The 15,946-nt window shown below is 33.9% G+C and overlaps 1 protein-coding gene across 1 annotated transcript in view; it reads right to left on the bottom strand.

Annotated features, from left to right (window-relative positions):
* Positions 1-91: 91 nt before the first annotated feature.
* LOC143398357 (ovostatin homolog 2-like) overlaps positions 92-15,946 on the bottom strand; it is a 41,474-nt gene continuing 25,619 nt past the window's right edge. Inside the window, exons 18-31 of the mRNA XM_077109259.1 lie at positions 15,799-15,850; positions 14,950-15,033; positions 13,601-13,777; positions 12,771-12,852; positions 12,008-12,158; positions 8,348-8,422; positions 7,794-7,959; positions 6,695-6,906; positions 5,633-5,842; positions 4,415-4,539; positions 3,246-3,336; positions 2,824-2,892; positions 817-919; positions 92-141 (exon numbers count right to left, since the gene is read on the bottom strand). Coding sequence (XP_076965374.1) covers positions 92-141; positions 817-919; positions 2,824-2,892; positions 3,246-3,336; positions 4,415-4,539; positions 5,633-5,842; positions 6,695-6,906; positions 7,794-7,959; positions 8,348-8,422; positions 12,008-12,158; positions 12,771-12,852; positions 13,601-13,777; positions 14,950-15,033; positions 15,799-15,850 — 1,647 coding nt within the window. The remainder of the gene's footprint in view (positions 142-816; positions 920-2,823; positions 2,893-3,245; positions 3,337-4,414; positions 4,540-5,632; positions 5,843-6,694; positions 6,907-7,793; positions 7,960-8,347; positions 8,423-12,007; positions 12,159-12,770; positions 12,853-13,600; positions 13,778-14,949; positions 15,034-15,798; positions 15,851-15,946) is intronic.

The following is a 15,946-nucleotide window of genomic DNA, read 5'->3' on the forward strand; positions in this document are numbered from 1 at the left end:
CTTGATACATTGTTCTATTTTTATATTTTCACTTTTCTACCAAGAATGCTTTCAAGTCTATAATCTTGGTTATTTCCTTACCTTTGATTCATCAGAAAACTGGAATGTTATTGATGTTGTAAGAATTAAAGGCATATTCATCTGAAAAATAAAGGGAATATCCATCCATATTGACACTCCAACTGTCCATAATCAGACTATGTCAGACAATATAAACATGTTATATTTAATCTTTCAATAAATTTTCAAGGGAAGCAGTCACTTCTCCATTTTAGAAATTCATAAATATTCTGCTAAAATCTAAGTTACTTGATAGAATGCATTCAATTCACAAATGACAGAGACAGAGTTAAAATACTTTTTGACAAACTTCATATGCAATTTAACAAGAAAGTAACAGTATCAACCTTTCAGGGAAGAGTTTTATGGATTCTACAATGTATTAGAAACTGTTCTGGCACATAAGCTACTGAAATTCTCCTATAACACTTGAGAATATTGTTCACCCTCCCGCCCATAAGTGAATCTTTTGAGGTAGCAAGAAAGGGTAAGTCTTGGAATCAACAACAATGACAAAAACAAGAAAGACTTAGAATCTTAGCATGGTTTGTATTTCAAGTTAAAGGGGAGTCTTTTCACATTATATCACAAATAAAGTGTTGAAAAACTCCAGTAACTGGAAAATAGGCTAATCAGGAATATATCACAGAGTAATAATAATCATCATACAATGTAAAACCATCCATTGTTTAGTTTTTCAAGACAGAGGATGACTTTGGAAAGCTCCCATAGCTCATAGAATGTTAGATTTCCTACCTTTTTCATAATAATTATAGACCATGACAGGTGCAGGTTGAATGTTATATACGAGGTTGCTTTGCTCAACAGAAAAAGTAAAACTTTTTACTATACCAGGAACCTAGAAAGAAACAATGATAAATACATCTTAACATGTCTGAAAAAGAAATTACTGAGAAATTTAACACGAGGCTGTTCGTGATTTACTCAATTAAAGACATCTAGTGTGATCATTATCTTGCATAATAGCAAAAACTATGAGCTAGCTATTGTTAAAGTGTATACCACCTTCAGTTCCATTGTTTATATTGAGGTGCAAGCAATTTAATTGAAAATGTTAGAGGAATATTCATGTGAGTGACAGTGATGTGTACATAGAAAGGTGGGCTCTAAAATTCATGATATAATTTGAAGTTTCTTTAAATAAGTTAAAGTAGAACTACTATATGATTCAGCAATCCCACTTCTGAGTATGCATTCAAAAGAAACTGAATTATTATATTGAAGAAAGATTTGCACTCCCATGTTCAATGCAGCACTGTTCACAATTACCAAGATCTGAAAATAACCTAAGTGTTTGTGAACAGATGAAGAAACCATGGTACATATGCAAAATTGAAAATTATTTAGTGGGGCTGGGGATGTGGCTCAAGTGGTAGCGCGCTCGCCTGGCATGCGTGCGGCCCGGGTTCGATCCTCAGTACCACATATAAACAAAGATGTTGTGTCAGCTGATAACTAAAAAATAAATAAATAAATAAATAAATAAATATTAAAAAATTCTCTCTCTCTCTCTCTCCCTCTCTCACTCTCTCTTTTTAAAAAAAGAAAATTATTTAGCCTTAGAAAGGAAAGAAATCTTCAATTTTGACAACACTGATGAACCTGAAGGAAATTATGCTAAGTGAAATAAATCATATAAAGAAAATAATACTGCATGATCTTACTTAGAAGTAAAATATAAAAAGTTAAATTCCCAGATGCAGAAAGCAGAATGGTAGTTGTCAGGGAATCAAGGTGTACTGTTTCAGTTATATAGAATGAATAAGTTATAAAGATCTAAAGTATGAGATCAATAGTCAATAATACTCTGCTGTATACTCAAAATTTGCTAATAGATCTTAAGTGTTATCTTCACAAAAAGGTAATTATATAAAGAGATATTGTGTTAATTAATTTGATCATAACATTCACTTCACTAAGCAAATACATATGAAACATCACACTGTACACCTTAAATATATACAATTTCAATGAATTTAAAAAATTATCTCCACCTTCATTGGAATTGAAGTCAAATGATGAAATAATTATATCTTGTTATGTTTTGGATGTGGAGTATCTCCCAAAAGCTCAGGTGTGAGACAATGCAGGAAGGTGCAGAGGAGAAATGATTGGGTTATAAGATTCTTAACCCAATCAATGAATTAATCCCCCAATAGAGATTAACTGATTGGTAACTGACATGGTAGGGTGTGGGTGGAGGAAGTGGGAATTGTGACATGGCTTTGGGTATGTATCTGGTGAGTGGACCATCTCTCTACCTCCTGATCACCATGTAAGCTGCTTCAACCTGCCACATTTTTCCACCATGATGTTCTGCCTCACCTTGAGCCCTGAGGGATGGAGTCAGCTCTCCATGGACTTAGACATCTGAAACCGTGAACCTCCAATTAAACTTTCCTCCTTTAAAATTGTTCTAGTCGGATCTTTTAGTTGCCGTGGTGAAAAATCTGAGTAAAATATATCTCTACTCAGTAACCAGACTATGTCAGATGTTGTTGGGAATGAAAAATGAGGAGGTGAAGATTCTAAACTTGAGAACTATCTATTCAGGTAACGAAAGCTTGAATTAAACAACTTTACAGTTAACAGGGAGAAGAGGATCAGTTGGACAGGATATTTAATATCTCATATTTTTTGTAAACTCTCTAATTTATGTCTATATGAAAAAGAAACACCCAATAATCTTTCAGAAGACACAACAAAAAAAGGCATGAAACAAAGAAATTATTGTGAACTTACATTTTCCATGTAGAAAAGAACATGGTCATTTTTTACTTCAGTCTTCATTACTTGGACATTGTTCTCAAGCTTAGAAGAAAGTGGCAGGGAAGATGAGTTAGATATTAGAACACAGAGGGAAGCATTCCCAAATTGTATGTTCATGTTGTTATTTTGTCAGGTTATTATTTATGAGGTGTTTATATAAGCACACATAGGAACCAAACAAATATACTATGAGCCATGGGGGGAAAATGACTGTGAATTGCTCCAAATTGAAAACATCATCCCTCTAGTTATGTTACAGCAAAAATACAAATGTGGACTCTAAAGAGGATGTTTAAGTAAAAATTACATGGATTTGTTTGCTAACCAATGGTTTATTTCATCTATTTACAAGGATAATTTTCTCTGTACCAAAAGATTGTATTTCAACTGTTTACCTCTTGAATGGATGTCAGGATGGGAGTAAATCCTGATAGCATCTTTACATCCACAAGGACCATAATGGAGTTATTGTGAATTCCAGTATATCTTAAATTTAAAAACAATTACAACATTAGTTTAGACATCAGTTTAGAAATGTGACTTAATTCATAGTAAAGGGGGAAGATGGATAAATACTGATAGGCTAAAAGTCTGGAGGAAAGGCAAAAGCTAAAGAAGAAAGACCTTAGAAAATTTATCCTCAAACATCTGAAAATTGGTACAACCAGAGTGATAATAGATGAGATGATACAAACCAACATAATCCAGAGCTATAAGAAAGTATCTAGATCTAAACTCTCCCTAAACACTGCTCTTAAGTTCAGCTGAGATCTTAATGCCAAAACTTATAAGTAAAGCTTATACACTTATATTACTTATACTCATGCTAACCTTAGATGGGCACAACATGTAGAAGAGATCTTAGTTTGAAGGACAGTATTCTGGTACACATATGCCCTCACATATTCTAGACCTGTTTCTGCCTCTGGAAAGCATTAATGGGACATAAAGTTAAGAGTTCCACAATGTATTTACTCCATGGCTGTGGTATTCAAGAGATTTTTCATTTATAAATCCTAGGTACACTCTCCCCAAATAATTTTTCTCGACATTAACTTATGATAAAACTCTCTAGTGTCTATAAATCATATTTGAATTCAAGATGATTTTTTTCCATTCTAAAAAGTAGAAATCTAATATTTGGCTCTTCTAGGTATAAAATATAATTTGTGGAATTTCCACTGTAGGGCCACCTATACCTGTCTTGAGAAGAAAATACACTGTCTCCATTGTACCAAATTAGAAGTAATTACACACACACACACACCAAATAAATAAAAGCATTGCTGTTAATATCAGCATGGTGAAATATTCCATTTTTATTTGCACAGAGTACAAACTGTACTTGCATAATCTTAGCTCTGATTTAGCTAAAGATGTACTAAATGGTGGTGTCTGCACACAAAGCTGGCAAGTGACTGTTCTGCAGAACTATCACCACCACTACCATGTGAACTTATCTCAGGTAGCATCATTTATATTTTGTTATTTCTCTTCTATTTAATTGTTTTTTATACATTACTATTATCCAACCTGGGAGCTGACATCAAAATGCAACACTTACTTGAAAGTCACTGTAAGATCAAAATTAGCCTGGAATATATCTGAGGAGTTATTCTTTACTATGTTCAAGGAAAGGGAAAATCCAGAAGCTTCCTTAGGAAGTGGCACATTATACTTGAGGGTTGCCTAGAAAGGATGACACATCATGAGAAAATTCATCCTGTATTAAGAATGGAAGGAACTGTTCTCTAAACCTATTATTAATGCATTTGATATACTTATCATCAAGGAATCAGGTTTAGTTTTCGTCAGACATAGAATTTTTAAAAATGTTTTGTAGTTGTAGATGGATCTTTTATTTTATTTATTTATTTTTATGTGGTGCTAAGGATCGAATCCAGTGCCTCACACATGCTAAGCAAATGCTCTACCACTGAGCTACAGCAGCAGCCCCCAGACATAAAATTTTTAACAACAAAATTTATTGAAGGCAGAATACTTTCTAATGGCAATATTCCTCAAGAAACTTTTGCTAGCCAGCTAGACTTAACAGTGAGTACACTAAAAAGAACCAACAAAATAAAAAAGAAATATTCATAACCATAAATAATCAAATAAATGCAAATTTAAATTACAATATATTTGCTTCTCATAGCCAAAAGACTAACAAAACTAGAAGGCTAGATGACACCACTGTTTATGAACCTGGGTGAGTCTCTAGACTCATGTAGAGAGTGCTGATATGTTTTAGTTAAAATAAAGATTAATAATTAATAATTTAGTTAAATAAAGATAAATGTCCTATAATTCTGAATATTTGTTCCACAGTATGCCTCCCAGAGAACTTACTGACATGTACATACATACTAAGACAAACTGTTATACATTTTTTATTAATATGTCACAGCATCTTTTGCATGATTGGAAATTGGAGTTGGGTTTATATCACTGGAAGAGTGAAAATTGGAACCATCACAATGTATTGAGTACTAGAAACTTAATTAGAGCAAAATATATTCCTTGGTTTTAGAATCATGTCAAAATGAACCCTAATAGTATATATAGCTAAAATGAACTCATAAAAATAAGTGAGTGATTCTTCATAAAATAACTTGTATTTTCTGCTATTAATTAGAAAACATGTATGAGAGCAAGAATAGAGATATCACAAAATAATACAAAATGGCAAAATAACCCTTCATATACAATTGAACAATTGGTCTGATGCCAATTCACTGGTAAACATTTTTCTATGTCTTCTTAGGTTGATTTCTATTACCTGGATAAATGTGCAGCCGTGTCCTTCCACATCTACTGTGTATTGTCCATGTGCTTTTGTTAGTTCTAAATGTTGAACCAGTAGGCGGTTATCATTGTTGATCTGGAAAATCTCATTGGATTGTTGACTTCTAAAGGTGATGGTGTTTTGATCACTAGAGAAGGTTAATTTCATGTAGCGAGTTATGGCAAGAAGGCAGACTATGGTGTCCTGCACAGAAATAGTACAAGCAATGACCCAAGTTCTGTTATGAGGCAATATTAGTCATCATTTGTAAATCTTCAATCAATTCATATAAATATCCCTAAAACAGTCAACAGAACATCAAGAAGCAATATCCTGAACAATTAAAAAAATATATTTACTTGTATAAGTAGTTGCCATTTGACAGTCTTCAAGAAAACTTAATTTGATTTTAGTTTTCTAAAAGATTTTAAATGATATTTAATATAATAGATATAATTTTATTTATACATATAATCTCTGCCTAAGGTTTTAATGACACACTGAGACTAAAATAGGAGGGAAATGAACATTTTTCGTGTATAAATAAATCATATTTCCTTGAAGTTTCATTTTTCTCCACTAGGGAAAGAAAGAAATCATTATTTTTATGGTTATGGATTTCTCCTGTTATCCACTCTTATCATTTACTTTTTTCAATGTTTAGAGCACAGAATTAGAAAGAAATCTTTCTTCTTCACAGATATATACTTTGACTACAGGGTCATCAGATATCTAATGTACTGAGATTCTGGTGCTTGTAGTAGAAATTATTTCTAGACTTGCATTCTGCTTTTACTGTTTAAATTGGAGCTGTAAACTAGTGTAAATTTCTACATATGGAGCCTCATTTTATTCATTTGTTTATACAGATTTCCTAATAGAGTATCTGATGTACAATAACTGTCCCATAAATAATTGTTGACTAAGATGATTTATATATTATCTAATGTTCTTCATCTTAGAAGGTAAATTTTGGTGAATATCTTTGCTATCTAGATTTTTATGGCATATCATCTTCTGCATTTTTGTTATAAATGGCAGGCCCACATCAATCACCTGGCTGGAAGAGAAGCCACCATGGGAGTTCATCTGTTGAGCCAGCCACTGCACAATCTTACTAGCATAGCTGAGGTCCTGAGTTTTCCAGGAAATGACAGCCAACAGCACATAGCAAGTCTTCTCATTGTCCCCAGAATGTGCCCAAGGAGTATAGGATGGGGATTCTTCTGTGTTGGGTTTCTTTTCTCTTTCCCAATATATCACATTATCTGAGAAAAAGGATGAATTTTCACATAGTCTGAAAAACAAGTTCCTATGAACTTATAGATAAGGAGGGGGAAATTCCATTTTTGGCCTCTGTTATGAGTTGAGTTATACCTCCTTAAAATTCGTCTACTGAAGTCTTAACTCCTGGGATCTCAGAATGTGATTGAATATGAGATCTTTGAAGAGATAAAGTTCAAATGAGTTCATTAGGGTGGGGTTAAATTTAATCTGATGTTCTTATAAGAAATTTGGAGACATAGAAGGAACTCCAGGAATTCTTATACTCAAAGGAAAAACCAGGTGAAGACAGGGAGGAGATGCCCAGTTAAAGTAAAAAAAAAAAAATTATACCTATTGACTTTTTCATCTTAGACTTCTGCTCTTCAGAACTGTGAGTAAATAATTTTATGTTGTTTAAGTCACTGTGGTCTTTTGTTTAATAGCTCTAGAAAAATAATATAACTCCAAAGAGCAACTATGTAAGGGCAAAAGTGGTATGTGCTTAAGTTTCATAAGTATGGATTATTGATGTGTTTCAGTGGTACATTACTAGCCTATAATGCATGGGGCCCTGGGTTTCCTCTCAAGAACTGCTAAAACTAAACCAAAACCAAAACAAAACAATAAAACAGAAGAAGATATTGTATATAACATGGTTGCTGTGCCTGGTTTACATTACTATACTCATTTGAGAGGAATCTAACAGAAAAGAGAAAGAGGGGAATCTAAAATACACAGTATTCTTTAAAGAAAAAGGGAAACAGTTGAATTTCTTAAGAGGAGTGGGAACATTCTAGTGAAGACAGGGTTAGGAAATGATTGTGTATTAAGTTACATCATGTTGTTTTAAAGATCATCTCCTATAGCAAAATTGAATGTTATGACTTACTTATTTTTACAGCAGATTGATCCAGGATCTGGAATAAGGCTTCCACTTTCTCTTCTTTTCCAGCTAATGCAAAAGCGTAAGCTAGGATTGCCTGAGTATGGCCATTAGAGACACCGCTTTCCAATGCTTCCTCTAGGCAAAAGAGCCCATTGTGCAGAACAGGAAACTAGTGAGGAAAAACATATTTTACAATGATTCTCAACATTGTATAAGCTTGCTGGATATTTAAACTAGTCATTGTTCATTATATATATATATATATATATATATATATACATATATATACATATATATATTATATATTATAATATATAATATGTGTGTAATCTTTGAAATATATTTTGCATGTAAACTGATTCATATATACTTAAAAGTAATACACTTCAAAAGTATCACTGAAATACATTTGTAATGTTATTATTACTATGTGAGAAACAAAATTTAGGTAATAAGAATATGGCAGTTTTCCTCCAAGAATTTTGAACCACTCTTAATCTAGAGTCTATTTAATGTGCATTCAGATGCTGAAACTGGAAGTTGATGGGAATTCATACAGTGGCACTGAGCCCAGCTTCAAGGAGCGCTCCAAGGATATATGCAGTGAGTAAAATGTCCTCTTCATCGCCACCCTAAAAAGGACAACAGTGAGTCACATAAGACAGTAGACAACCAAAACCCAGCTATTCTTCTGCAGTGAAACTAAGTGGAAAGAAATACCAGGACAAATATCACAAATATCCTTTTTTCATAAAATACTTGAACACATGCAATTGTGTGTGTGTGTGTGTGTGTGTGTGTGTGCATGTGTGCATGCACGCACAATGCTGGTGATCAAACCCAAGGGTTCATATGCTAGGCAAGTGTTCTACCACTAAACTATAACCTCAAACCAAAACATGTAAAAACTTTAAACTTGCTAATTAATATCCATTCTATCTGAACAGGAATCAATTAATATCCAACGTAATGATTAAATAAAACTTAACAATTTTAAATATATTTAATGCATATCTGATATTTATGTGGCCTGGTATTAAGCAGGAACTCCAAGAAACTCATATGACTCTATTTGACACTATTTGGCATTAATTTGAAAAGAGCAAATAAAGAATTTGTAATAGGGTAAAATAGAAAGTCACTGAAAACTCTATGCAAAATTATTAGGAGGTAACAGTTGTCAGGTAGAGTCTTACAATATAAAACTAAAAAAATCAAAAAACTATAAATCAAGTAATTTGCAATTCACTGTGTATAAAAGTTCCCTAAGAAACTCAAGCATTAAATAAGCTAGCATCCACACAAGAGATTATAATTAAAAAACTCAGAAATATGAATTGTAATGGGTGCTGAGGGAAATAAGTTGTAATGGGTACTGTAGTGATTCTGATGCAAATAGCATTCAGACTGGCATTTGAGTTCCAATGATCTAATACAAAACTCTCATTTTTATCTAAGAAAAAAAGAAGTATTTTTTCTTCAGAAAAGTAATATTTCTGAAGAACAAAGTTTTCAAGGTGCAAAAATAGCACAGGGTGGACACCAAAGTAAGATGTGATTAGCAGTACATTTAAATTATAGTTAAGTGGTATCACCATTCTTCTGCCACATTTTTATTTTTCTCTTGCATCTTTCTTTCTCATAATCTACCCCCCACACACACACACTTTATTGCAGTCATCCCTATGTATCCATGGGGAATTGGTTCCAGGATGCACTGCAGATACCAAAAAAAAAAAAAAAAAAAAAACCCTGGATGACCAGGTTCTGTATGATGTAAATCATCTCTAAAATATTTACAATACCTAATATGATATAATTGCTATACTAAATTGCTCTACATTGCTATAAATAGCTCTTATATTGTTTGGGGAATAATGACATGGGAAAAAGTTAGTACATGTTCAATACAGAAGTAATCCTTCATCCCGCTCCAGAGACTTTTAATCCTAGGCTGGTTGAATCCACACATGTGGAGCTCTTGGATACAGAGGGCCAGCTATACTGCATAGAGAATGGATTGGGTAAGATCACACAAATAGAAGCAGTGATCACTAACACATCCAATAAGAAGAAAGATGTGGAGAAGGTGGTTTAAAAGAGAACATTAAAAAGTCATTGATTTTTCTACATAGAAACAATAACTCTTCTCCTAAGGGTCCTGGAGTAACTTAAAGAGGGTTATATAAAATAAACTGCATTAAAGTTAAATACCAGGTTGGGAATATAGCTCAGTTGGTAGAGTGCTTGTCTTGTGTGCACAGTGCCTTGAGTTCAATTCCAAGCACCATTAAAAAAAAGAAGAAGTTAAATACCAATAAGTGAAGTAGACCAGGTACCCCCGCCGAAAAGACCCTGACCATAATTAAGCTTCTCCTTTTGTCAGAAAGATTTTTACAAATAGTATCAGCAAAATGTCTGTAAAGGGAATTGTGGTTTGAAGCTTCCTCTTTCTTATAAAAAGCCAGGTTTGCACACAAAAGGTATGACAAATTTAGAGTCTAGCTTGTGACACAAAAGTATATTTCTCTGTTTTCTTGGTAAAAACTTTAAAACCTCTGTCTGGCCTAAAAAGCACTTTCTGAGAACTCAAAATAAAAAAGTTATTTTATGTAGACTTCCACAAAAATGTAAAACACCAATGCATAAAGTTCAAAGAATTTTGAACTGGGTATTGATGAACCTGGCCTAATTCCATCTTAAGATTGGGAGCCATCTCGTCACAAAATCCTGAAAAGTTAATTTCTCTTTTACTATAAATTACTGCGATTTCTAAACTTGTTTGGAATTCCTGCCCATGCCTTGAACTCACCAATGCCTGGTTTTCCCTGCCCAGGAAACAACCCTCTCTATAAAACCTTAGTGGTGCCTCATAAATCCTAGCCCCCCCTGACCAGATAACAGATCTTTCTGAAACTTCAGCAGTGTCTCATAAATTCTGATGTTGGAATCTGAATTTACTCCCTACCTTGAAATATCATGCCTTGTAGATCATGAACCTACTATCTGTCTTTATATTATGTTTGTCAAAATCCTGTTATCTGTAAGTTCTCAAGCACCTACCTTTGCAACTTTTTGAGCTATAAAACCTCGTTCCTGGAGAGCTGGGGGCTGGTTTCCAGCCTGTGTTAGGGGATACAGCTGCTGATCAGCTCCCTTTGTGTACACAAATACAAGTTTGCTTTAATTTGATTAAAAATTGGAGTTGGTGGTCTTTTCTTTGTGTTGGGATTCAACAGGTATAAAGTTCCAAGAATTTCTAGACTCTTGGTGTAGAGGAGAATTCAGGCATGAGTCATACTCTTGACTGGCCAGCTACAGCCAATAAACCTGCTTCCTGAAAATTCATTGGGTGTCCAGACTCTTCTGTCCTATTTCATAAGGAGTTACTATTCATCCATATTTTGTAATGATTAAATTTATAGTCCTCACTCCCAAAGTAAAAGTGGTTATTAGTAATGTTACAGAGGAAAAGCCCAGGAAATTTTTTTAGGAGCTATTAGGTTATGCTAACATATCAGGGTAGGAGATTTCAAGCATCCAAAGGGAAACAAAGTTCAGAGGAGACACATGATGGGGAAGAGATGGATAGCTATCTTCAAAGAACAGAAATATGAAGGAAGGAAGAATGCTTAGTGATTTACCTAAATGTGGGCAGGAAAGGGCAAAAAGTGAGTCCTGCCAAGGACACACTTCACCTCATTTATATTATAGGTATTTGACCAATTCATACTTCCTTGAGAGGGTATTAGAATAGTCTTCCTCACTGAAACAATGATAATTACTCAATACTGTCCCCTGAGATTTCTTGATCCCATGAATAGGTACAAATTTACATTTCTCATACTCTCAAAGCTCTCCCTTTCCTTTAAAATATTCTTTGGCTCCAAATTTATTGAGATTTGCTCTCTAAGTTTTCTTCTCTTCCTCTCTATCCTCTTTTCAATTTGTTTACAGCAAAGGATTGACAATGGAAGGACTAAGGACTTTATAATGTATGCGAAATTTGGGAAGAGTTGTATCCTGGTTATGGTTAAACGTGCATACAACAGGAACCATGCTGTTGACCAGGACACCACAGGCCTGTGACTACAGACCATTCAGAAGGCATAACATTCCCCCACCAAGTGATCTTATTCCAGATACAATAGGCCAGAGGTACGAGAAGGAACAGGTAGGCAGAGGAACAAGGAATGTCTCTGCTATTAGTTCCTCACCTTTTTGTTGAAAAGCTTGTCATCATTTTCAAAGCAGCCATTGCTTTTCTGTTTGCTTGAAAGCCAGATTAAACTCTGCTTTTGAACTGTTTCATCAATAAATACACATTCTTTCATTTTCTCCAATGTCTTAAAAGTAAGGGCAGTGAGCCTGTAATGTGGACGGCCAAAGCAAAAGTTGGATAAAAACACAAACGATGATGTCAGCTCCCCAGCCAACTCATCACTGCTGTTCCCTTTGGGTGATGGATGCGTTCACCTTGTCTAATATTGAGGGCAACCAATGTTGATTGATAGTGGCTATTTCTTTGGTGTTACTAAAATATTATGAAAAACAATCTGTATAAGTTAGAGCAGGTAGTTTTTAGCCTGTTTAAGTTCAAAGGTCTTGCCATACAGTCTGTTAGATTGTATGTACATGGAGACAAAACTGCCGACATCAGGGTCACTTTCCTAAATCTAAATGGAATGCTGAGAAATGTAGAGTAGAAGGTGCCATTTTCCATGAAGTTAGCCAACTGTATAAACATAGAGATTGTCATGAAATGATCAAGCTGTTAAGCAAATTATATGAGACTACAGGCAAATTGTCAAATGAGAATTAGAATAATCAAATAATTTGGTTTTATCTGATTCTTCTATGTAAATTTACTTTGAAATCTACTTTGCTGGAAAAACTACACTGAACTCAATCCTCCTTAGCCTCCTTTTAAGCCCTCCTCAGATAATTCCTATATTATAAAAAATAAAATTGTTGTCTCACCATATGCTTCCTTTCCGATTCCACTGCCAAAACAAACTATATGAACCATCAGAGTTTCTAAAAGACAATTGCTTTTGATAACCTAAAATACAATGTAGTAGGACATTATTTTTAACCTAAGGAAGATACAAGAAAAAGAAGGGTATAGCGCATTCCCTGAGTTTTGATGTTACACAAAAATTACTAGAATGATGAATACTTCTGATTTTAATTTCTGACAGTTGGATACTCTATCCATATGGGGAATAAATAACTTATTTCCTATGCATTTTTATGGCAAATAAGTCTCCTGGGAAAAATGCCTAGCTTAATAACTGTCTCATCATTTTGCTTACTAATCCATACTTTTCCCTTAAAGATGATTTTACTTTATTTAGTTTTACCTTTCTGAAAAAAACAAACAAAACAAAGACATTTTGCTCTTGGATTTTTCCTTTATAGCACATGCTTCCTTAATATCACATTATATGCCCCTTTCTACATACAAATCTCAATACTACAATTAAACACAACTGGAAAGCAAATCCAGGAGATGAAATATAAATCATTTACATCTATTATTAACAACAATAAACAAGGTAATCTGTCAAAACATTTGGCATTAAAATAAATTAATTTATAATCTGAATCTTTACAGCACTAAATTATGAAGCTAAATGCCCACACAAATTTTGAAGTCAAAGAGAAAACAAACCTAAGACTCAGACTGGCTAGACTCATGTTCACTTTTGCTCTACCAGACAAGTGTATAATTACAGCTTTATGACTTCTTGATGTTATTAGCAATCAATTTGACTAACTACGGGCAGAAATTGCCTAAGTCATCTTACCATTAGATAAGAGAAAGAAAGTTTTAGATTTAAATTCCTCTGTTAATTGTTCAGTAAATTTCAGGTAGTCAAGGACATAGGTATTAGAAGATAGAAGGGCAATATTCTGCTCTCCAGATTCATAAGGCACTTGGACAAGATTATCCAGATTCTGCTTTGCAACTCCTAGAATGTCACCTGTGGAAACAGGAAAAACAGAAAGTCCTATCAATTATTCTTGCCATCTCAGCATGAATAGCCAAAGATTAAAAAGGCATAGGGGAAGGGCTTGGATTGTGGCTCATCAGTAGAGTGCTTGCCTAGCACATGCAAGGCCCTGGGTTTGATCCTCAGCACCACATATAAATAAATAAAATAAAGATATTGTGTCCAACTACAACTAAAAAATAAATATTAAAAAAGGCATAGGGGAATTAGAAAATCACTTTGAGTGTAAAATGCAGAAACAAGGAAAATTTTTATAAAGTAATTCCAGGTAGATGGATATGAAGAGAAATGCTATGGTTTGTATATGTGGTATCCCCCAAAGCTCCTGTGTTAATACAGGAATATTCAGAGGCAAGATGATTGGCTTATGAGCTGTAACCTAATCAGTCCATGTTAGTTTAAAGAGACTGGTAAATGTGGGCAGGTGAAGCATACGTGGAGGAGGTATGTCCCTGGAAATATGCCCTGGCAGGATGCATTTGTCATGTCTTCCCTTCCCCTCTTCACTCTCTGGTTCTGCTACCATGAAGTGAGCCTAATTCTTCCACCATAGCTTCCACCATGATGTTCTGCCTCACCCAGAGCAATGAAATCAGCAGTCTATAGGCTGAAACCTCTCAAACTGTGAGCTCCAAATAAACTTTTCCTCTAAGTTGTTCCTGGTTAAGTATTTTAGCCATGGTGACAAAAAACTGACTAACACAGATAGAATTAAAGGGATTTCAGCTGTGAAAAATATTTCAGAAAATCTCTTTAACCAGAGAAAATAGGAAGTTAGGAAAGTGTGTTTTGCTTGTTTGTTTTGGAGAAACTGATCCTATGAAGTATGAACTGTAATCTTTCTCTCTCCAAAGAGTGTTCATGATAGACAAGAACTTTTCCTTTCATAAAACAGATTTCTCCTTCTACTAGAAAATCCCAGAACCCCTGATCATCTGCCAAAACTAATGTTTCTTGGCAACACATGGTTTGGGAATGGTATTATAATCCCTTTACAGCCCCTATGGAAATAAAAAAGGGAAGACCTAAACAATAATTTCTTCTAACTGATAGCTTAGGAAAATCTCTCCATTCTATTATTTTAGGAAATTCACCTCAACCAAGATTGTCAAATATCATGAAACAAAATTTAATCTATTTACCCACAACAGTGACAAAGGCTCTGGCTGAGCCTTCTATTACATTATTTGGCAGGTCCAAAACTATGTCCTCAGAGGCTCTGGCACCTAAAAAGAAAACATCCATAAAAAATAATGTGAAAACTTCTTTTCATAAGTAATAGATTTTAGAAACACATTAGAAACCGATTTCATTATTTATTTTCATTTTATGAATTGCTTGTTATATGAAATTAAATCAAGGGTTTGCTCTAGTTTAGTTAGCAATATCTTCAGAAGATGCTATATTTCTGTGTTTTTAGTAGCACCCGTTTGGCATGAGTTTAGTGTCTAAGCCATATTTCAGTAAAAAGTAAAGATGCAAAAAGTAAAAATGCAAAAACTTCTGACTAAGATATTTAAAACAGTCCATATAAAAAGTACAGGTTGAAGATTCTGGTTAAATATTAAAATCAGATCACCATTATCCAGGTAAAATAGTACTCCTGAGGCCCATAAAGAAGGCAATTGAGGATTAGTGATATATCTATGTATTATTTGATCCTAAGAGTACAAAAGCAAAGGTTATATTATGTGCTATGTAAACATAATCCTGATTTCTCAATGACCAAAACCATGTGACAATCATAATAAAAAGGAGTCAAGCATACATAAGATTAAGAAAAACAGGTTGAGGAAGAACAATGCCACAGGTGAACTAAAAAACTACATATATATAGATATATATATATATATATATATATATATATATATATATATATTTTTTTTTTTTTTTTTTTTTTTTTTTGCTAAATTTATACAATAAACTGACCACATTGATAAATTTTCTTTAGGACTAATTCACCACCACCTCAAATAACTTCTTACCTTTACCTTTTGTACAGATAAGGAAACTCTGGGTCATTTCCTTTTCAACACCTTCTGGCTATCAAAGAGTAAACAAAAGGAAACACAAGATAATGAGCCTGCATCATCTTTTCACAAAGGAAAGCAGTAAATCACTGTCTCACTTAGGCCTGGC

Source organism: Callospermophilus lateralis, chromosome 4 (genome assembly GCF_048772815.1).
Source record: "Callospermophilus lateralis isolate mCalLat2 chromosome 4, mCalLat2.hap1, whole genome shotgun sequence".
Lineage (NCBI taxonomy): Eukaryota > Metazoa > Chordata > Mammalia > Rodentia > Sciuridae > Callospermophilus > Callospermophilus lateralis.